Source organism: Podarcis melisellensis (genome assembly GCF_964234715.1).
Source record: "Podarcis melisellensis genome assembly, chromosome: 7".
In the NCBI taxonomy this organism is placed as follows: domain Eukaryota; kingdom Metazoa; phylum Chordata; class Lepidosauria; order Squamata; family Lacertidae; genus Podarcis; species Podarcis melisellensis.
The window spans coordinates 2,298,440-2,320,245 of record NC_138539.1 but is presented as its reverse complement, the minus strand read 5'-3'; the positions used below and the strand labels follow the sequence as shown (position 1 = coordinate 2,320,245).

General features: G+C 46.7%; 2 protein-coding genes and 1 long non-coding RNA gene across 4 annotated transcripts in view; 1 reads left to right on the top strand and 2 right to left on the bottom strand.

Moving 5' to 3' along the window:
* GORAB (golgin, RAB6 interacting) overlaps positions 1–21,806 on the bottom strand; it is a 187,776-nt gene that overhangs the window by 92,976 nt on the left and 72,994 nt on the right. The gene's annotated exons all lie outside the window — the stretch shown is intronic.
* LOC309374249 lies at positions 1,818–15,363 on the top strand. Its single transcript, XR_014170450.1, has 3 exons — positions 1,818–1,981; positions 14,419–14,514; positions 15,176–15,363. It is a non-coding gene; the product is annotated as an uncharacterized lncRNA (long non-coding RNA).
* Positions 4,716–19,156, bottom strand: STX17 (syntaxin 17). Of its 2 annotated transcripts, none has more exons than XM_081918989.1 (8): positions 19,035–19,156; positions 15,370–15,520; positions 13,211–13,276; positions 10,905–11,133; positions 10,040–10,158; positions 9,902–9,952; positions 7,161–7,247; positions 4,716–5,318 (listed from the first exon to the last, which is right to left on the bottom strand). In XM_081918989.1, the coding sequence occupies exons 2-8, from the start codon at positions 15,490–15,492 to the stop codon at positions 5,067–5,069; spliced, it is 927 nt and encodes a 308-aa protein (XP_081775115.1). In that variant the 5' UTR covers positions 15,493–15,520; positions 19,035–19,156; the 3' UTR covers positions 4,716–5,066. The 2 variants fall into 2 exon arrangements, with proteins under 2 accessions (XP_081775115.1, XP_081775116.1); XM_081918990.1 differs by having other exon boundaries at positions 10,905–11,130.

The window sequence follows — 21,806 nt, the reverse complement described above, 5'->3', positions numbered from 1 at the left end:
CACCACTTTTTGCAGAGACTCAGGCACACTTTCAAAACCCACCAGGGAGCGGCAATAATCCCGCACACACACACACAGTTGCGCTCCTGAAATCCCTTTAAAGTTCAATGGGGCTTAAAACAGCTTAAATAACTCTCCGCTGCCACCTTGCCGCCTATATTAGCAACTCATCTTTCAGACAGGGTTGCCAGCTTCCATGGGGCACAGGGCTCCTGTGCTCTTTGGTGATGAGCTTCGCCCGAGGCATTTTGTCCCGGCTGCTGCCTGGCGATGATGGGAGAAGCTGCGCCGCCACAGCTTCTCCCCTCGAAGCAGCTCAGGAGCCACAGCCCCGCATCCCCACACCTGCGCATGCAGGCAAGCAGTTCACACAGCTGCAAAGCAAGAGAAGCCCAATTGCTTCCTGCACACACACACACACACACACACACCCAGTAGCTGTTCAGAAACTGATGACCAAGCACATGTTGGAAGTGCAGTCAGAAGGTTTAACCCTGCCTATGCTGCAGCACTCAGAGGTGCCTGTCAAACACAGTTCTGGGCTGCCCTCCAGCGGCTGTTTGTGGAGGTGAGCCTCAGTTGCCGAGGCAAGACATTCAGAGAGAGAGAGAGAGCAAAGTTCCGGTAAATTTACTGGAGCTTGTTCCTGAGAAAAGAGCGCAGGATAGTGTGCACCCAGGAAATGATCTCTTTCAGCTTCTGCCTTCTGGAAGAAGGTCCAGGGTTATAAAGACTAGGACTAGCTGCCTGAGAAACAGTTTCTACCCAAATGCGATTTTGGTTTTAAAGGCAGTGTAAGGAGTCTCTAGAGGGACACAGAGCCTAGGACTTGTCAATAAGAAGGTCGGCAGTTCGAATCCCCGCAACAGGGTGAGCTCCCGTTGCTCGGTCCCTGCTCCTGCCAACCTAGCAGTTCGAAAGCACGTCAAAGTGCAAGCAGATAAATAGGTACCGCTCCGGTGGGAAGGTAAATGGCGTTTCCGTGCGCTGCTCTGGTTCGCCAGAAGCGGCTTAGTCATGCTGGCCACATGACCTGGAAGCTATAGGCCAGCTCCCTCGGCCAATAAAGCGAGATGAGCGCCGCAACCCCAGAGTTGGCCACAACTGGACCTAATGGTCAGGGGTCCCTTTACCTTTACCTTTAAGGAGTCTCTATGGGAGTATATTGTATTTAAAAATGGGGTACCAGAGTTTTTAGGGGGCTAACCAGGTTGGGATAGCTGGGATAGCAGGCTTGTTGGTTTTTAAATGTCTTATGTAGATTTTTCAATTTCGCTGTTCTGTATGGGACAATGACAATAAAGATTATCGTATCGTATCATTGTATCGTATGTAGGATGGCCATGCAAATCAGAGGACAGTCCGAATCCCACTCAACATAAAGACCTGCAAAAAGAAAAACCTAAAAAAAAAACCCAACCCTTTCATGTTGTACTCAAAGCTACGAGGATCTATCTGTGTGTGCCAGGGAGAGTCTCCAAGGCAGGAAAGGAAGAGGGCAGGACTTATTTTCAACTCTGGAACTCCCTGCCACAGGAGGCAGTTAACAGCCACCAACTTGGACGTCTTTGCAAGCCAAATTCATGGAAGAGGGATATCAATGGCTACTCCCACCTCCGCAGTCAGATGAGGCAATGCTGCCAAAAGCAGTCGCTGGAGAAACCCAGGAGGGTAGACTGCTCTTGTGTTCGAATCCTGCTTGTGTGTTTCCCACTGGGGTATTTGCTTGGCTACTGTGAGAACAGGATGATCGACTGCATGAGCCATTGCCCCAAGGGATAGCTCATTCAGTAGCGCAGAAGACTCTTAATCTGGCCTTTGGCTTGGAATCAACTTGATCCCCTTCCCCTCTTCCTTTTTTCCTTTCTCCTCCTGTGATGGGACTCCTATTTGGGGACTTCCCTGGCTTTTTTCTGGCCCACATAGGACCAGTCTGGATAGTTGGCCTTGGTGAAGACTTGACGTTTTCATCCCCAAAAAGGTTTTGAGTTTCTGCTGAAATGAGGCTGCATTTTAATGTTGTATTTTAATCTTGTTTTTTAAGTTGTATTTGAATCAATTGTGTTATATCTGGTGTTAGCCGCCCGTCTTGGCTGGGGAGGGCGGGGTATAAATAAAATTTTAAATTATTGTTGTTGTTGTTGTTGTTGTTGTTATCTCAGGGTGGCGGGCAAAATATCCTTGCACCATGGGGAATTTGACTATAGGAGCCATGCGATCCCTTCCAACTCTTCGCAATTCTATGAATCTAATCCAGCGGGACCATAAAGATGGCTGATCGCCGAAGAATTGATGCTTTTGAATTATGGTGCTGGAGGAGACTCGAGACTGCAAGAAGATCAAACCTCTCCATTCTGAAGGAAATCAGCCCTGAGTGCTCACTGGAAGGACAGATCCTGAAGCTGAGGCTCCAAGACTTTGGCCACCTCATGAGAAGACTCGACTCCTTGGAAAAGACCCTGATGTTGGGAAAGATGGAGGGCACAAGGAGAAGGGGACGAAGAGGACGAGATGGTGGGACAGTGTTCTTGAAGCTACCAGCATGAGTTTGACCAAACTGCGGGAGGCAGTGGAAGACAGGAGGGCCTGGCGTGCTCTGGTCCAGGGGGTCACGAAGAGTCGGACATGACTAAATGACTCAACAACAACAATCCAGCGGGGTCTTCTTATGTATCACCAACTAACATAACCATTCAAATAGACTGGGGCAAATTGGACTCTAGTTCATGAACGCTGATGCCCCAATAAAGTTGTTTAGTCTTGAAGACTCCACAAGACTCTTTTGTTGTGACGTTGGGCAGTGCACTGCTGCCCCCTCTTGGCCTTCTGGGAGAACTGCTGCCTCATCCAGAGACTTGGGGAATTCCCAAAGCTCTCAGGAGGAGAGAATTATGATCCTCTTGCAGCAGGTTTCTCATTCTTATTCCTTTTCCCTTGGGATACACTGACATAGTTCGCACTCCTTCCTAGAACCACAGAATTGTAGAGTTGGAAGGGACCCCCAAGGGACATCTACCCCAACCCCGATATCCAAGGAATCACAGCTTTCTTTCATCGGTCCTGAACCTTCCAACATGCAGCTTCGTTGGACGGACACGAGTTCGAGTGCTACAGGAGAGGGTGGAAAACTATCCTCTGTTCACTTTCTCCACGAAGAGTTTTGTAAACTTCTATTGTGTTGCCTTTTTTCTAAACTAGAAAGTCACAAACGCTGAGCCACAAATAACCTCCTTAACAATCTTGCATTTGAAGCACCCAAGCACAAGGGAACAAATCCCTCCATTCTTTATAGATATATATAGATATATTTATTTCATAAAAATTTATACACTACTGGATTGTTTTTTAAAAAAACCCTCAAAGCGGTTTACAAAACACAGAAAACCATGAAATTATTGGGAAGAATTAACAACAATAATTAAAGGCTCCAGAAATCAAAACAGCGGCAATAACAGATTAAAACTCGAATCAACTCTCTATTAGGCTCACCTAAAAAAAACGTTCTGGGCAGGTGCCAAAAAGAATACAGTGAAGGCGCCTGCCTCGCGTCAAGAGGCAGGGAGTTCCGAAGATCTGATAAATGCAGAGCGGCTATTACGTGGGACCTGAGACAATGGCAACTCCACGGATCAAACGGCCGAGTGGTGATTTCTTTTGCTTTCGTAAAAGACGGTCTCTGAACACACAAGCAACTATAATTTTTTAAATGGTTTTTATTTCCCATGTCATTAAGAACTCCCGCTTTAATTAAATCACCCCGTAAAACAATTTGCCGCTCCGCTTAACAAATGGCATATAATGGACGTTCCCCACAACCGCACTACCATCTTTGGGTTTAGGTGGGCAAGTTCAAAATATTTAAGAGTGGTTTTCATGTGGAGGGTGGTGCTTGTGACCCACACAACATAGCGACCCACTGACACCAGAATCCTAATCTCCTGTATACTGTTCTGTACAGGCCAGACAACAGTGTTGAAGTCCCGAGTCCGCTGTCAGAGGAACGAAGAAGCCACAGGTCTTGGCCTTCAGGCAAGACACAAACCTTGATGAGAGACAATCGCACAATTTCAAGGAGACCCATCATGCCAACAAGACCTGGGTAGGACCGAGATGCAGGGACATCATCTTCAGACGCTGAATTAAGACTTCTTTTGTGCCAGAGAAAAATGGAACTCCTTTTAAGCATGTATCAAACTTTACTTATAAACGTTGGAGCACTTAAAAAGATAAAGGCTTCGTATTCAGAAAACTCAACACCCAGCAAAAAAACTCCAACTGTCAGCGGAGCAATGGCACAGTATGGCGTTATCTTTGGCTCATCTATGATTCCCTCCCATCAGAATTTGGCAATGGGGAAAAGGGATTATGGGAGATCAGTGTCCCGTCCAATATATCCAGGAATTTGGCCACCACAGAGTCCTCCGACACTTGGTGGTCGATAGCGGTTACTTCCGAAGAGAACCTGAAACACTGTTAAGATTCGTTCGCAAAGCACAGTTCCGATTTTCCTAAAAGCAACACTTTATAAAGAGAGAGAGAGAGAGAGCGCGCAGGACTTCTGTCCTAAAGCCTGAAAGGTTAAGTTTTGGGAAAGTCTGCACCTTGGGCAGCACTTGGGCAAAGGAGAGGGTCACTTACTTCACCTGAGCCAAACAGGTGTATGAAAAGAGTCCAGGCTTTGAACTTCAAACTTGGCTAAAGATTCCACCACAAAGAACCCTGAAGGAGACATTTATTTGTACGCTTGCAGGGAAGATGGACCAGGCACTGGAAAACTTACGACTTAAAATCTCCCTTGTCTGTTTCTCCAGGAAAAGGTGTCTTGCGAACAACGCCCCCTTAATTCTCGGACGAGAAAGCTGCTCCTTTGGCACACGCCTTCTGACCTGCCTCTGGCTTCCCCACTTTTCAAAATGGAAGGGCGAGCCTTCTCTGCCCCAACGGGAGAGAGGGACTTGGGGTTACCCTTTCCAAACGCTGCCAGGGCTGGATCTGCTCTTCAGGTCCATCGGGCGCAAGGGGGATCCAGAGCGGAGGCGGGTGGCTCACCAAAGGAGACCCAACCTTCAGCTACATTCTCGGTTGCTTGGTCTGGGTAGGTCTGGGCAGCTGCAGGAGGAGGGAGCCGAGAGGCCTTCGATCATCCTTTGCTTCTTCCTCTGGATCAGTTTCCCACCCGTGAAGCCCAAAACTCCGCCGCCCAGCGCGGCAGCAATGCCGGCTACTTTGAACCCGGCCAGGAGCCCGATAGGACCCCCGACGACTCCGCCAATGAGGGCGCCGGCGACAGGCAGGGCGGCCAGCTTGAATTTGGCAGCCTGGAGAAGAAGGGAGACAAGAGAAAGGAGTGAGCTGGTGTTGCGAGAAAGCACCGTACTTTTCCACGCATAAGACAAGGGTTTTTTCTTAGAAAATTTTGCCAAAAAAGGGGGCGGTCGTCTTATACAGCGGTAGTTAATTGGAGGGGGGGGGGTTGGTTGCTCTTGCTACCCGGAGATTGTCAGTAATATCCAAAGGCGACACGATGACCAAGTACAACAATGCAATGTCAATATAAACTCTTTTTATACAGTGGTACCTCAGGTTAAGGAAGGAAGGGACACGGGTGGCGCTGTGGGTTAAACCACAGAGCCTAGGACTTGCTGATCAGAAGGTCGGCGGTTCGAATCCCCGCAACGGGGTGAGCTCCCGTTGCTTGGTCCCTGCTCCTGCCAACCTAGCAGTTCAAAAGCACATCAAAGTGCAGGTAGATAAATAGGTAGCACTCCGGCAGGAAGGTAAACGGCGTTTCCGTGCGCTGCTCTGGTTCGCCAGAAGCGGCTTAGTCCTGCTGGCCACATGACCCGGAAGCTGTACGCCGGCTCCTTCAGCCAATAAAGCGAGATGAGCGCCGCAACCCCAGAGTTGGCCACAAATGGACATAATGGTCAGGGGTCCCTTTACCTTGGGTTAAGTACTTAATTCATTCCAGAGGTCCGTTCTTAACCTGAAACTGTTCTTAACCTGAAGCACCATTTTAGCTAATGGGGCCTCCTGCTGCCACCGGAGCACAATTTCTGTTCACATCCTGAAGCAAAGTTCTTAACCCGAGGTACTATTTCTGGGTTAGCGGAGTCTGTAACCTGAAGCGCCTGTAACCCAAGGTACCACTGTAATCTATACAGAACATAAAACAAAATGAAATATGCACTCTCTGCAAAACCAAATAAACAGAACAAGCAAACAGAATAAACCAGCTCTCCCCTATGCTTCTTCCTAACTTATTGGATAATTAATTTTTTTAAAAAATGATGCTCCAATCAAAATCCTAGAGTCAAAAGAGAAATTCCCACTGAGTAACACTTGTAGAAAGTCTTCCATCCATGTGTGTTAAGAGTTTTAATGCACTTTAATGTTTTAATGTTGTATTTTAATCTTGTTTTTAAGTTGTATTTTAATCAACTTGTTTTTATTATTGATTGTTAGCCGCCCTGAGCCCGTTCTTGGCTGGGGAGGGCAGGATATATATATATAAATCTCTAAAAGTCACAAAATACGCACTCTTGATGAATTCTCTAGAAAACATGGAACCAAATAAACCACTGTCCCCACTGTGGAAGGACGTGTGGATCCAGAATTGGCCTCCACAGTCACTTACGGGCTCATTGTTAAAACCGTGTTTATGGAAGACAATCTTCCTCAGCTACGAGGGATCGCCAAAGACTACCTGAGGAGGAGGCACTGAACTGCAGCCTTTCCTATGGTTTTCTTATGGCTCCAGGCTGAGTTGTCATTGTAGCTTCTGAGGGAGGCGTGTCACCTGAAAAACGGTGTTTCCTGCTGTTTCAGAGGCAGAACCTAAACCAATAGATTCAGGTGACAAGAAAAGAGATTCCAACTAAACATCAGGAAGAACCTTCTGATGGTAAGAGCTGCTCCACAGTGGAGTCGGCTCCCACCGGGAGGCAGCGGACTCTCCTTCCTTGGAGGTTTTTAAGCAGAGGTTGGAGGGCCACCTGCCAGAGATTCTTTAGCTGAGATTCCTGCATTGCCGGGGGTTGGACTAGATGACCCTGGGGTCCCTTCCAATTCTAAGACTCTTTGATTTTTTGATTCAATGGAGTATTGCTGGAAAGCAGAGTGCCACTGGTTTGCCAGGAGATGGATGGAGAGAGCCCTACCCTGGACAGATTCCTGGTCCCCTCTTCGACATTCACGGCGGCCGTGTTGACGTTATCTTCAATCCTGTCGATCTTCTCCTGCTGAGCCTAGAAGACACAAAAGGGTTTTCAAGCGAAACGGCAGAACAAAAGCACACACCCCACTTCAAAGTACCAAGCACGGAGCCTTCCAAAGCGCTGGATTCCAAAAACTAAAAATAGCCTTTTCTGGCTGAAGCCTATTTCTGTCCCTTTCCATTCAAAGCTGAACCACAATAATGGACTTTCTCCACAAGGTTTTCCCTGTAGTGATGTATGGAAGTGAGAGCTGGACCATAAAGAAGGCTGATTGCCGAAAAAATGGTGCTTTTGAATTCTGGTGCTGGAGGAGACTCTGGAGAGTCCCATGGACTGCAAGAAGATCAAACCTCTCCATTCGGAAGGAAATCAGCCCTGAGTGGTCACTGGAAGGACAGATCCTGAAGCTGAGGCTCCAGGCCTTTGGCCACCTCCTGAGAAGAGAAGACTCCCTGGAAAAGACCCTGATGCTGGGAAAGATGGAGGGCATGAGGAGAAGGGGACAACAGAGGATGAGATGGTGGGACAGTGTTCTTGAAGCTACCAGCATGAGTTTGACCAAACTGCGGGAGGCAGTGGAAGACAGGAGGGCCTGGCGTGCTCTGGTCCAGGGGGGTCACGAAGAGTCGGACACGACTAAACGACTAAACAACAACCACAAGGCTGCCATCGAAGGTGATGCAGAAATGTCAACCAATGCGAAATGTGGCTGCCTAGGTGGTCGTGGGCCAGAAAATTGGAATGCGGAGTGCAATTCTGCACTGACTACTGGTGCATTTGGGGACCCAATTCAAACTGATGGTATTAACCTTTAAAGGAGGGGGTGGGCAATACAATTAATGCTGACACTACCCCCCCACTAAGTAGAATAATAGAAACATAACCACCCGACCCTACTCACCGTTCCCCCTCCCCCTTTTCCCCCTTCCTCTTCCTAATTGCTTAAACCAATTCATGAACCAAAAACTTCTACACTGACCGCTAATAATGAAACATATGTCATAGATAATTTCCCACGTTTATTATGCTCTTTTTGCGATATACAAAAGTCATGAGAAAAGGTGGTATGCTGGTTTGTATAACATTATTCTTGTTTATAGGTAAAGGGGACCTATTGATTGACAAGTCCTAGGCTCTGTGGTTTAACCCACAGCGCCACCCGCGTCCCATTCTTGTTTATAAAACCCAATAAAAAAATATAAAAACGAGGGGTGGGGAACCTCCATCCCAGGGGCCAAATTCAGCCCACCAAGCCCCACCACCATTTGTCACGCAAGGTCCTGTGATGTCAAGGGAGGGACAAGTTGGCATGGAGGTGCTGCGAGAAGCCAAGTTACAGGGAACCAGGCAGAGGGCCTTCTTGGTGGTGGAGCCCACCCTGTGGAACGCCCTCCCAGCAGATGTCAAAGAGAAAAATATGCCTCTTAGAAGACATCTGAAGGCAGCCCTGTTTAGGGAAGCTTTTAATGTTTAATAGACTATTGTATTTTAATATTCTGTTGGAAGCAGCCCATAGTGGCTAGGTGCCGATTTATACCGAAAAGAGGACTGAACGCCCTAGGCATCAGCAGAGGCGTGGGGATGCCAATCCTGTTAAGTTCGGGTGCAAATAAGGCACCTCTCCACAAGGTAGTCCCTCGTACACCTGGCCCCTGCAGAAAGCCATAATAATAATAATAATAATAATAATAATAATAACAATAATAACAATAATAACAATAATAACAATAATAATAATTTATTTATTATTTATACCCCGCCCATCTGGCTGGATTTCCCCAGCCACTCTGGGTGGCTTCCAACAAAACACTAAAATACAATAACCTATTAAACATTAAAAGCTTCCCTAAACAGGGCTGCCTTCAGATGTCTTCTAAGAGTCTGGTAGTTGTGGTTCTCTTTGACATCTGGTGGGAGGGCGTTCCACAAGGCGGGTGCTACCACCGAGAAGGCCCTCTGCCTGGTTCCCTGTAACTTAGCTTCTCACAGTGTGGGAACCGCCAGAAGGTCCTTGGAACTGGACCTCAGTGTCCAGGCAGTACGATGGGGGTGGAGACGCTCCTTCAGGCATACAAGACCGAGGCCGTTTAGGGCTTTCAAGGTCAGCACCAACACTTTGAATTGTGTTCAAAAAGGTACTGGGAGCCAATGTAGGTCTTTCAAGACTGGTGTTATATGGTCTCGGCAGCTGCTCCCAGTCACCAGTCTAGCTGCCGCATTCTGGATTAATTGCAGTTTCTGAGTCACCTTCAAAGATAGCCCCACGTAGAGCGCATTGCAGTAGTCCAAGCGAGAGATAACCAGAGCATGCACCACTCTGGCAAGACAGTCTGCGGGCAGGTAGGATCTCAGCCTGCAGACCAGATGGAGCTGGGAGACAGCTGCCCTGGACACAGAATTAACCTGCACCTCCATGGACAGCTGTGAGTCCAAAATGACTCCCAGGCTGCGCACCTGGTTCTTCAGGGGCACAGTTGCCCCATCCAGGACCAAGAAGTCCTCCACATCCACCCACCTCCTGTCCCCAGGATTCAACCTCAATCTGCTAGCCGCAGAGACTAAACTCTCTGCATATTCCTCTTCTCACTCTAGAGACATAAGAATTGCGCATCTAACTTCTTCTTTTCGCCCCCTTTCTTCTGAACGCAGGAGGAACGTCAAGACCCTAATCTTGCCATACTTACGTTAACAAGCAGAGAGAAGTCCGTCACCAGGTTGCTGAGCTCAATCAAGTCCTACAAAGAGATCCAAAAAAATGTGCTGTTACTCTTCTGCTGCTCTAGATTTGTCCAAGGGACCCTCAGAGTAGAAGCCCAGCCTACCTCTTCAAGCATTTCCCACGATTCCGCCGCGTTCTGATCCTGGGGGATTTCGGGGAGAGGGGAGAACGTCTGGATGTAACTCTGAGAGAGTCCTTCGTCGCTGGCATCGTAAAACGTTTCTGAGTGGAAAGATCACAAAGTCTCATAATGCGTCCCAGAGGGTTAACCTAGCAAGAGATAAAGAGCTCCCAGCTGTCCGCCCCAATTCGATTTAACTGCTGTCGGATAAATGGGGGTGGACTCTCCTTCCTTGGAAGTTCTTAAGCAGAGACCCTCCCTGTCCTCGGACTGTCTCGCCAGAGTGGTGCATGCTCTGGTTATCTCACACTTGGACTACTGCAATGCGCTCTACGTGGGGCTACCTTTGAAGGTGACCCGGATTAATTTCTTAGCCCAAGCTACCACTGTAGTTGCAAGCTGGCTGCTTTTTTTGCTCTTTGATTTCAGCGGCAGAAACTAGGAACACGTCCAGGGCCTTCAATGTGTGCAACTTTGGCTTAAACATTCCCGTAGCTTTCAACATTTTGCATGTCACAGATGGGTCATTTAACAGTTAAATGACATCTCAACTCTGGTCCAGAAAGATCATATAGATTTCTTTGCGATAAAAACATACCGTATTTTTCGCTCCATAAGGTGCACCGGACCATAGGGCGCACCTAGTTTTTAGGGGGGGGGGAATCAAGAAAAAAAATCTGCGCAGCGCTCCCGTCTCCCTGTTATGGCTTTGGGCTTAGCCGTGCAGCCTGCATTCGCTCTGTAGGACACATACACATTTTCCCTTAATTTTTGGAGGGGAAAAAGTGCGTCCTATAGAGCAAAAAATACGGCACTTGTTTGAAAAAGGAACACGATGCACTCATACCCCCTGCTACGGTGGTTGATCTGGTTAATGGGGACTGGAGCAACGCCTCTTTCTCCTTAAACTGCCTCTTCAGTTCTTCTGCAGACTCCAAGTGGAGCTGCAGAAATTCCTTGATGGCCACCGACGCCTGGGCCTTCACCGGGTTGATCATCCTCTCCAAAGCGTGGAGGTCTTCCTTCCGGACCCGTAGGCAGAGCTTCTCCATCTCTCGGATATTTGCTCGCAGCTGCTGCAAATGACAAGTCAAAAAGGGGGATTTGTTTTGTTTGGTTTTTTAACTTTTTTTTCCCAAAACCGAAAAAAGAAAAATTACAAACATCAATTCAACATCCATATTTAATTTTCTAACATAAACCTATTACATAATTAACTAAATTAAAATATACCGAATTACTCTAAACTTCTCTTTGCTGTATACAAATACAAAACGGTTAGAAATTTTATATTAAAGCTTTTATATTATAAATAATATTTCAAATTCCCCTATACCCCCCGTTCTCCTTCAACCATGTGTGATTTCTTTTTTCCCCCTTCTTCTTCCGTCTTGTGGCGTTGTTATAATTTAATCATTGTTCGGCTGATTCTTTTACTATTTCCTTGCTTAACCCTGCATGTTTTACACGTTATCTATTAATATTCCAGTCCCAGAACCCTATTTTTTCGTATATTCCTTCAATTCCTCCCACTCTTTAATTATTCTCTGATTTGAATGGCCTCTAACAGTTGCCGTCAGGGGATTTGGTTACACACAACCCACTGAATAGAGCTTTCTTCATTCCTAATAGAATAATTCAGGTATCGAGTGCAAATTCTGAGGACAGCAGCTCCATTCCGGCCCAGACAGCCTCAGTTCTTGGACCTGATATAAGCCTCTGAATCTCTCCTGGGCCTTTGCTGGGATACCTGCTCTAGTGCTGAAATACTGGTCGCAGGCAATTCCCAAACAGATTTGGGAGGACGCGGGTGGTGCTGTGGGTTAAACCACAGAGCCTAGGGCTGGCCGATCAGAAGGTTGGTGGTTCGAATCCCTGCGACGGGGTGAGCTCCCATTGCTTGGTCCCTGCTCCTGCCAACCTAGCAGTTCGAAAGCATGCCAGTGCAAGTAGATAAATAGGTACCGCTCCGGCGGGAAGGTAAACGGTGTTTCCGTGCGCTGCTCTGGTTCACCAGAAGCGGCTTAGTCATGCTGGCCACATGACCCGGAAGCTGTACGCCGGCTCCCTCAGCTAATAAAGCGAGATGAGCGCCCCAACCCCAGAGTCAGACACAACTGGACCTAATGGTCAGGGGTCCCTTTACCTTTACCTTTAAAGGCTGCATAGAATGCTTTTTACATCTTGGGCTAATATCCCAGGTATGGCCACCTATACTGTCATCTCCTCCCTTTCTGTATTTTGAGTGCATTCTTTGGTTTAGAAAAAACAGGATATAAATATTATTATTTATTTCATTTATGAATTGCTTTCCCCTGAGACATCGCCAGAGCAATTGAAAACCAAAACATGTATAAAACAGCTACACCTAATTAAAAACTATTAAAGCAGTTGCACATACAAGTTAAGAACAGTAAGGTATTTATGCTTGACATTAGAGTCCAAAATGGCTTGCTTATTTCACATCTCATGATATTTTCAGTTGCTGATATTGAAGCCATTTGAAGTTGTTGTATCATAATTGAGTGAACGGTGCACCTCTGTTGTGTGTTGTTATAGGATCGTTGCAGGCAAGGGAACAGGTCCTTGCGCCAAGGAGCAGCCCAATGTAAGATTCAACACAGGTTGGATAGTGGAAGGAGGAGGAAAGCTTGGGTAGCTTTTAGGTTAGCTACGGTGCCCTACGGGACATGGGTGGCACTGTGGGTTAAACCACAGAGCCTAGGACTTGCCGATCAGAAGGTCGGCGGTTCGAATCCCCGCTACGGAGTGAGCTCCTGTTGCTCGGTCCCTGCTCCTGCCAACCTAGCAGTTTGAAAGCACGTCAAAGTGCAAGTAGATAAATAGGTACCACTCCAGTGGGAAGGTAAACGGCATTTCCATGCACTGATCTGGTTTGCCAGAAGCGGCTTAGTCATGCTGGCCACATGACCCGGAAGCTGTACGCCGGCTCCCTCGGCCAATAAAGCAAGATGAGCGCTGCAACCCCAGAGTCGGTCACGACTGGACCTAATGGTCAGGGGTCCCTTTACCTTTACCTTTATCCCTACAAGGAGAAAGGGGAGATCTTTGCATTTTGGCTTCTGCTATTTTCTGGGGAAAAACCAGCAGCATTCACAACAAACACTGGAATGCGCATTTCTAACTACTTACTTGAACCGTACGGCCGGCATTGATGTGCTCTTCATGTAACCTGTCCCACAGTCTGCATCTCTGATACTAAAGGCAAGGAGAGAGAGAGGAGAAAAAATCTGTGTTTTTATAGGTTTACAGACAAAGGAAGGACAAAGAGAACCACCGTTTCCCATTCCCTGTGCTGTCTTAAGGCAGAGGAGATGGTGAGGTTTGGGGCGCAGGCTATTCCAGTTCCTGCTGGCAACAAAAGGATAAGATAAGCTATGCGCACATGTTATTCCAAGGGACAGACTCACTCTCTCAACTGCAGCAAACTTTGCTCTCTGATTCTAGCTTAAGCCTCCATCAACAAAGAGAGCCCAGTGTTACCCAACAACGCTGAGAAATGTCACAAAAGCCATTACGCAAGACATTCACAACTCCTTGTTTCAGGGACTCTTCAATTGCGACAAAGTTTGAACCAACATCTGGTGCTTTGAGTCCCCATCCACAATCTGGTGAAAAATAGATGAGCATTTGCAGGGAAAGATTCCCCTGCAAATTAGAAGAGATTAGTAAATGAAAGGAGTTAATATTATTAGAAATATGAACTTGGAGAACTGTTATAAATGTGACATAATGAAATTCAGTTAGAGGGGAATTGAGGAAGTCAGTTATCAATGTTACGAGAATTAGGTGTTAGAAGAAATAATTTCTTTTTGTGTTCAGCTTTATTGTATTGTAGTGTGTGTGTTTTTGTTGTGTGTTTTGTGTTTCTTTGTTATATCATTTTGTGATAAATGTGGAAATTCAATAAAAAAAAATGGGGGGGGGGGAAGAAACCTTGCAAAATGCCATTTGCCTTTTTACGGTTTTTACAGTTTTCATGTCTACAGATACTTAGCCCAGAGCCTCCTCATTCCCTCTCTTGCGAGAAAAGAGCACTGAAGGCGAAAAACCCTCAAAATCGACAAATTACTCACTTCCTTATTGGGCCAGGGCAAATGGAAGCCCCCACTGGCTTGCAAACCCTCTTTATAAACCTGATGTTTATAAATGATATTTTCCACTTAGAATCACACTTGCAACCCAGCCAAGTGAGGCCATAACTACCTGCAGAGTTCATGGAAAGCAATATTTATTTATATGGGGGGGGTGATTTTGACCCCAGTTGCATCTGCAAATCATTGTGACCAACTTGTCCCCTCATTTGACGCTGAAGATTTGACGTTTTCATCCCCCAAAAGTTTTTGATTTGAGTTTCTACTGAAATGAGGCTGCATTTAAATGTTGTACTTTAATCTTGTTTTTTAGTTGTATTATAATCAATTGTTTTATACTTGGTGTTAGCTGTCCTGAGCCTTTTTTCTCTGTTTATAGCAGCTCTCCTGGATGGGCACCCAGAACATGCATTTAAGATAAAACAAAATATTGGCCAATGGAGGCAGACCTTTACCCTCCCAACATCCCCTAATAATGACCAGCCATTCAGCTGTTCTGCAGCAAATGGGAGCACCCCCAGGCTGCCTCGGCTGCCTCATTTTAAATAATAGTAAGGCCCCAATAGGGACGTGGGTGGCGCTGTGGGTTAAACCACAGAGCCTAGGACTTGCCGATCAGAAGGTTGGCGGTTCGAATCCCCGCGACGGGGTGAGCTGCCGTTGCTCGGTCCCTGCTCCTGCCAACCTAGCAGTTCAAAAGCACATCAAAGTGCAAGTAGATAAATAGGTATCGCTGCAGCGGGAAGGTGAACGGTATTTCCGTGTGCTGCTCTGGTTCGCCAGAAGCGGCTTAGTCATGCTGGCCACATGACCCGGAAGCTGTACGCCGGCTCCCTCAGCCAATAAAGCGAGATGAGCGCCGCAACCCCAGAGTCGTCCGCGACTGGACCTAATGGTCAGGGGTCCCTTTACCTTTTTAAGGCCCCAATTTAAAGAAAAGGAATGGACTTTTAACAACCATTGAAGGTGGAGATGTTTACCTTTTTAAGGCCCCAATTTAAAGAAAAGGAATGGACTTTTAACAACCATTGAAGGTGGAGGGGTTTTTTGAGGAGGGGTGCGGAAATTGTCGTGCAACAGAGCCAAACACACTTGCCCAACTTTAGTTCCAATCAAAGCATCTCCGGTTGCTTAAGTTGCGCTAATGTCAGTAAAATTATACAATATCAACTGAATATTCAGGGGAAAGCAGTAAACCTTCTCAATATTTATCTGATGCTTTCTTAACCTCTCCAGATCTGTTGGAACGGCAACTTTAATGAACTTCTGGATGGCTGGCTCAAGGCGACGCAAGTTAAGTTTTTCTTCATCTTCAGACATCGTCAAGCTTCAGTAGCGCTTTATAAACCTAAACACAATAAATAAATAAAAATTAACCTAGTAGGAGATACTGAGCCTTGCAATTGTCCTTTCTGCTGGTGTTTGATCTTCAGCACTGAAAAGACCAAAACTGACAGAAGCTAGTCAGGTGAGAAGTCAGCATGTGACAATTCACTAAAAGGGCCCTGGGTTACCACTAAAGCACTTTTATTTATTCTATAGGGACGCGGGAGGTGCTGTGGGTTAAACCACAGAGCCTAGGACTTGCCGATCAGAAGGTCGGCGGTTCGAATCCCCACAACGGGGTGAGCTCCCGTTGCTCAGTCCCTGCTCCTGCCAACCTAGCAGTTCAAAAGCACGTCAAAGTGCAAGTAGATCAATAGGTACTGCTCCGGCGGGAAGGTAAACAGCGTTTCCGTGTGCTGCTCTGGTTCGCCAGGAGTGGCTTAGTCATACCGGCCACATGACCTGGAAGCTGTACACCAGCTCCCTCAGCCAGTAAAGCGAGATGAGCGCCGCAACCCCAGAGTCGGCCACGACTGGACCTAATGGTCGGGGGTCCCTTTACTCTTTACCTATTTATTCTATATGAAAACCACTCTCTCTAACACATTTTTCTGTGCCACCCACATCAACAACCCGCAAGCCAGAAAAATGAGAGAGCTTGCTGCAGGTCTGTCCTCAGCTGCAGAGGAAGGGAATCCACGTCAGTCTCCACCGACAGCCCCCATGACAGGCAGAAATGATACAGGGAGAGATATTCTGAAGATCCACCTTCTAAGTCATGGGAAGAAATCCATACCTGCCAGTTTTCTGCCAGTCATGCAGCTGTTAAAGCAGGGTTGCCAACTCACCCTAACAGCACCAGCCTGGTCTGCTCTTGTGTTTTATTCAGCAGGATGAGAAATAAGGGTTGGCGGGCGAAGCTTTTCCATGGCATGGAAAGATAATCGGCTACTGGCGTCGCCATATCAGCTAGTGGCAGGCTGAAAAGGTGGCAGCCCTGAGATAAAGGCACAGGAAATTTGCCAGGAGGGAAATCCTAATCCTAATAAAATAAACACCCATGGACCACCACCCCGCTACATGCGCACTCCATCATCAGTACTGTGGAGATTATAATCCTTTGGGGTTTTAGGGTTGCTGTTTTTGTTTAACATGTTTTTATTAAAGATTTTCTTGATTTCCAAAAGTGTGTGCAATGTCTCTCTCTCGTATTATTTTCCCATGTAACATTTTTACAAATCGGTTTCATTTGTTGAGACATTGGGAAGAAAAAGGGGAAAGAGGTGGGGTGGGGGAAAGATGAGTGGGGTCGGGTGGCAATGTTTGTATTTTACTTAATATATGTGGGGTTTTGTGTCAGCGTTGCTTGTGCAGGTGCTCTACTATTTGCTTGTGTTCCTTTGGTGGTGAGAGAGGTTGGGGTTGGCCTGGGGTGTGGCTGTTCATTTGTGGTTGGCTGTGGTGGTCTTTGTTTTCGTGTGTGAGTGGGGTGGGTGGGTGTTTTGGACCAGGTTAGCCATATTGATTTGTATGCTGTTGGTGGATTTTTGTCATTGTCTTGTTGGGCTGTGTATGTGATGAAGGGGAAGCATACCGGGGTGAAGGCGTCTTCTTCTATTCGTCCCCGTGTCAGTTTCAGTTTATTGGCTAATTTTTCTAGTAGGGCTGTTTCCCATACTATTATAATCTCCACAGTACTGATGATGGAGTGCGCGTGTCGAGGTTGTGGTGGTCTGTGGGTGTTTATTCGGGATTAGGATTCCCCCTTGGCAAATTTCCTGTGCCTTTAGCTCAGGGCTGCCACCTTTTCAGCCTGCCACCAGCTGATATGCCGACGCCAATTATCTTTCCATGCCATGGAAAAGCTTCGCCTGCCAACCCTTCTTTATCATCTGCTGAGTAAAACACAAGAGCAGGCCAGGCTGTGCTGTTAGGGTGAGTTGGCAACCCTACTTTAACAGCTGCATGACTGGCAGAAAACCATTATTTGGTACCATTACTGGATAAACAAGCAAAACATGAGAATGCATCTTCCAGTCCCCTGGTCCTGGCAACCGGCAAGGAGTCAGTGATGGCGGAGGTTCAGATGCCAGACTAGGTCCTGGCAGAGACCAGGGTTCGAATCCTGATGCTCACGGGTGCCGCCCTGGGCCAGTCCCCGCCTCACCTCCCTCACAGGGCTGTTGCAAGTACAGAAATGGAAAAGGATGCACACCACCTGGCATAGCTGTCAACTTTCCCCCTTTTTTAAGGGAAATTCTCTTATTCCAAATACGATTCCTCGCAAGAAAAGGGAAAAGTTGACAGCTATGCCACCTGGAAGGGCCGCATGAATATTATAATATATACTACCTACTATAAATTTTACATATTAACTGTTCGTGCATAATCTTATATACGAGTACTATTTAAGTATTATATCCTATTTATCTGACTTAGGAATATATATGTATATCGTGCATTACTGTACAACCTCATGGATATCCATTAATCACTACCCTCCATAATCTTACATTCAGACAGCCCAGGGCAGAGCATCCCCCTTGGCACCAGGGCGGCCTGAACCCCTGAAGATTTGGCGTTTTCATCCCCCAAAAAGTTTTGACTTGAGTTTCTACTGAAATGAGGCTGCATTTTAATGTTGTATTTTAATCAATTGTTTTTATACTTGGTGTTAACCGCCCTGAGCCCGGTCTTGGCTGGGGAAGGCAGGGTATAAATAATAATAATAATTATTATTATTTTTAATAATATTTATTAAAGTTTCAAAAAAGTTACAAAAATGAGAAAGGGAAAAAAATGGGGAAAAAGAAAAGAAAGAAACAGAGAATACAATATACAGAAAAATAAGAACAATTAAAAACATTTCCCTCTTTCCATGTCTTTCATTTACTTATTTCCCTGACCTCCTCACACCTCCCTTTTTTGTATTCTAGTTCAATTAAATATTCCAGCAAATCCTTTCCAGCTTGGTTTTTATCCTAATAGTTTATCTTAATGTAGTATAATTTTACATTCTCGTCTTTCAGCAGTTAAAAAATCAATTTTTACCTAATCTTTTATATCATTTCTGCTAAAACCACATTACTTCATTCCAACATCCTTCTAACATTCCTGAATTTTACAATGTTTCTGTAGATAAACTTTAAATTTTCTCCAATCTTCTTCCACCAACTAAATTATTATTATTATTATTATTATTATTATTATTATTATTATTATTATTATTATTATTATTATGTCCCCGGCTGCTGCCAGCCCGTGTGGGCATCCCTGAGCTGGAGGGCCTGACTCGGGGGCAGGCAGATTCCTGGGTTCCTGGGAGAGATCCAGGCGCTGCAATGAACTGGGTCTTCTTCTCCTCCTCCTCCTGCTGCCTGCGAGTTTCCCTGGGGCGCATTCCGACGTGCAGGGCGACCCGCAGGCGGAGAACCCGGGTGCAGGGTCAGGATCCTGCCTCTCGCGGCCAGGGAGGCCTCCCTCGCCCCCTCCCCGGGCGGCCCTCTTCCCTCCCCCCCAGGGGCGCCTCCACTTACCCGGCGCAGCTCCTGCCAAACCTCCGGACCCCCAACCCGGAAGAGAGTCCGGGAACAACAGGAAGCGGGAGGGGCCGCGCACCAGCGAGCGCCCAGGGGCAGAGCGGTCGCCCGCTTCCGGGAGGCGGGACTTCTTGGCTGCGCTTGAAGCCACTTCCGCCCTCTTCTCCCAAGGGCGGAAGTGAGGTCGGTGGAGAGCGGCGAAGGCAGGAATTCCTGCCCGACTCAGACTTAAAATAGTATTAATTAATTAATTAATTAATTAATTAATTAATTAATTAATTAATTAATTAAGATAATAATAATAATAATTAATATAATTGATTATAATAATTATTGTAATTATTATTATTATTATTATTATTATTATTATTATTATTTTAGCCAGGATTCTTGCAAAGTTGCCTTCCAGCAGCATCCCACCCCCACAGGCGCAACAGCAATTTCAGGGGTTCCTGCCTGGCTCATGCTGATCTGCTACTCCTGCATTTCGGCGGGTTGGACTGGATGACCCTCGGGGTCCTTTCCCACAATACAGTGGTACCTCTGGTTACGTACTTAATTCGTTCTGGAGGTCCGTTCCTAACTTTAAACTGTTCTTAACCTGAAGCACCACTTTAGCTAATGGGGCCTCCCGCTGCTGCTGTGCCACCGGACCACAATTTCTGTTCTCATCCGGAAGCAAAGTTCTTAACCTGAGGTACTATTTCTGGATTAGCAGAGTCTGTAACCTGAAGCGTCTGTAACCCGAGGTACCACTGTACAGTTCTGTATTAGTAGTAGTAGTAGTAATATCCCACCCTTCGTCCATAGGTCTCAGGGTAGTTCGCACTATAAAAATACAAGATAAAGGCACAAAATATATTACAGTCATACCTCGGGTTACAGTCACTTCAGGTTGCGTTTTTTGGGGTTGTGGACGGCCAAAACCCGGAAGTACCGGAATGGGTTACTTCCGGGTTTCAGCAGTCGCACATGCGCTAAATGGTGCTTTGCGCATGTGCAGAAGCGCCGAATAGCAAGACGTGACGCTGCGGGTTGCAAATGCTGCTGGTTGCAAACGTGCATCCTCCACAGACCACGTTCACAACCCAAGCGTCCCCCGTATTATTATTAATATTATAATTTTCATTCATTCATTCCTAGCCCATTAAAAATACAGTGGTACCTCAGGTTAAAAATTGAATTCATTCTGGAGGTCCGTTCTTAACCTGAAACTGTTCTTAACCTGAAGCAGCACTTTAGCTAATGGGGCCTGCCGCTGCCGCCACGCAATTTCTGTTCTCATCATGAAGCAAAGTTCTTAACCCAAGGTATTATTTCTGCGTTAGCGGAGTCTGTAACCTGAAGCGTCTGTAAAATGAAGCATATGTAACCCGAGGTACCACTGTACCTTAAAATAACAGTCATTAAAAACTTCCCTAAACAGGGCTGCCTTTAGATGTCTTCTAAACGTCAGATAGTTGTTTTTTCCTTTGACACTTGCTGGGAGGGCGTTCCACAGGGCGGGTGCCACCATCAAGAAGATCCTTTTCCCGGGTCCTTGTAACTTGGCTTCTCTCAGGGAGGGAACCGCCAGAAGGCCCTCGGAGCTGGACCTCAGTGTCCAGGCAGAACGATGGGGGTGAATATGCTCCTTCAGGTGTACATAATAAAAACAAGAGCCAAAAAAACCCAGTAACCCCACACCTTCCCACAAAAACATTTAAAGAACTGTACGTATTATATTATACTGTCTCCGTATGTCTCTAAGTGTCACATTGTTTATTTCAGTTTGGAAAAGGCACTTTTTGAGTAATGATGCAGAGCCCATCGCCCCATCTATAGGTGGGGGCTTTGGGGCAGAAAGGGAGCGGCTTACGCCAACCACTGCCCCATTTGGAAGGCCATAAGCAGGACCTGGGTGCAACAGCCCTCTCCCCTCCTGTGGTTTTCAGCAACTGGCGTTCAGATGAAGACTGCCTCCACTACTGCAGGTAAAGGGACCCCTGACCGTTAGGTCCAGTCCTTGGATGACTCTGGGGTTGCGGCACTCATCTCGTTTTACTGGCTGAGGGAGCAGGCGTACAGCTGGTCATATGGCCAGCATGACTAAGCCGCTTCTGGCGAACCAGAGCAGCGCACGGAAACGCCGTTTACCTTCCCGCCGGAGCGGTACCTATTTATCTACTTGTACTTTGACGTGCTTTCGAACTGCTAGGTTGGCAGGAGCAGGGACTGAGCAACGGGAGCTCACCCCCTCGCGGGGATTCGAACCGCCGACCTTCTGATCGGCAAGTCCTAGGCTCTGTGGTTTAACTCACAGCGCCACCCATGTCGCACCTATTGCAGGTAGCGCACAGCAGTTCTGGCCATGAGCATTGGATAGCCTTTTCCACCATAAATTCGTCTAATCTTTTAAATTCGTCTAATCATTTTCTTTTCTCTGTCTTGAATCTTCCAACATCCACAGCTGTAGAACTGTAGGCTTGAAAAGGACCACGAGGGTTATCTATTCCACCCCCTGCAAAGCAGAAATCTTTTGCCCAGCATGGGGCTCAAACATGCCACCTTGAGTCTCTGCCAACTGATCTAGAAAGATTCCAGCAATTAGGTCTTTAGTCACTGTAAGTCCAGTCACATTGACTGATCAGAGCATGATGACAGAGATATTCATACCCTGCCTTTGAGCGTAATACCTCTTCCTTCTGCCACGACTTGCTGATCAAAGAATGAGCTCAGGACTTAAGATCCTGGAAAACCTCAATTTGTGAGTAATTATATTTAAGTGTG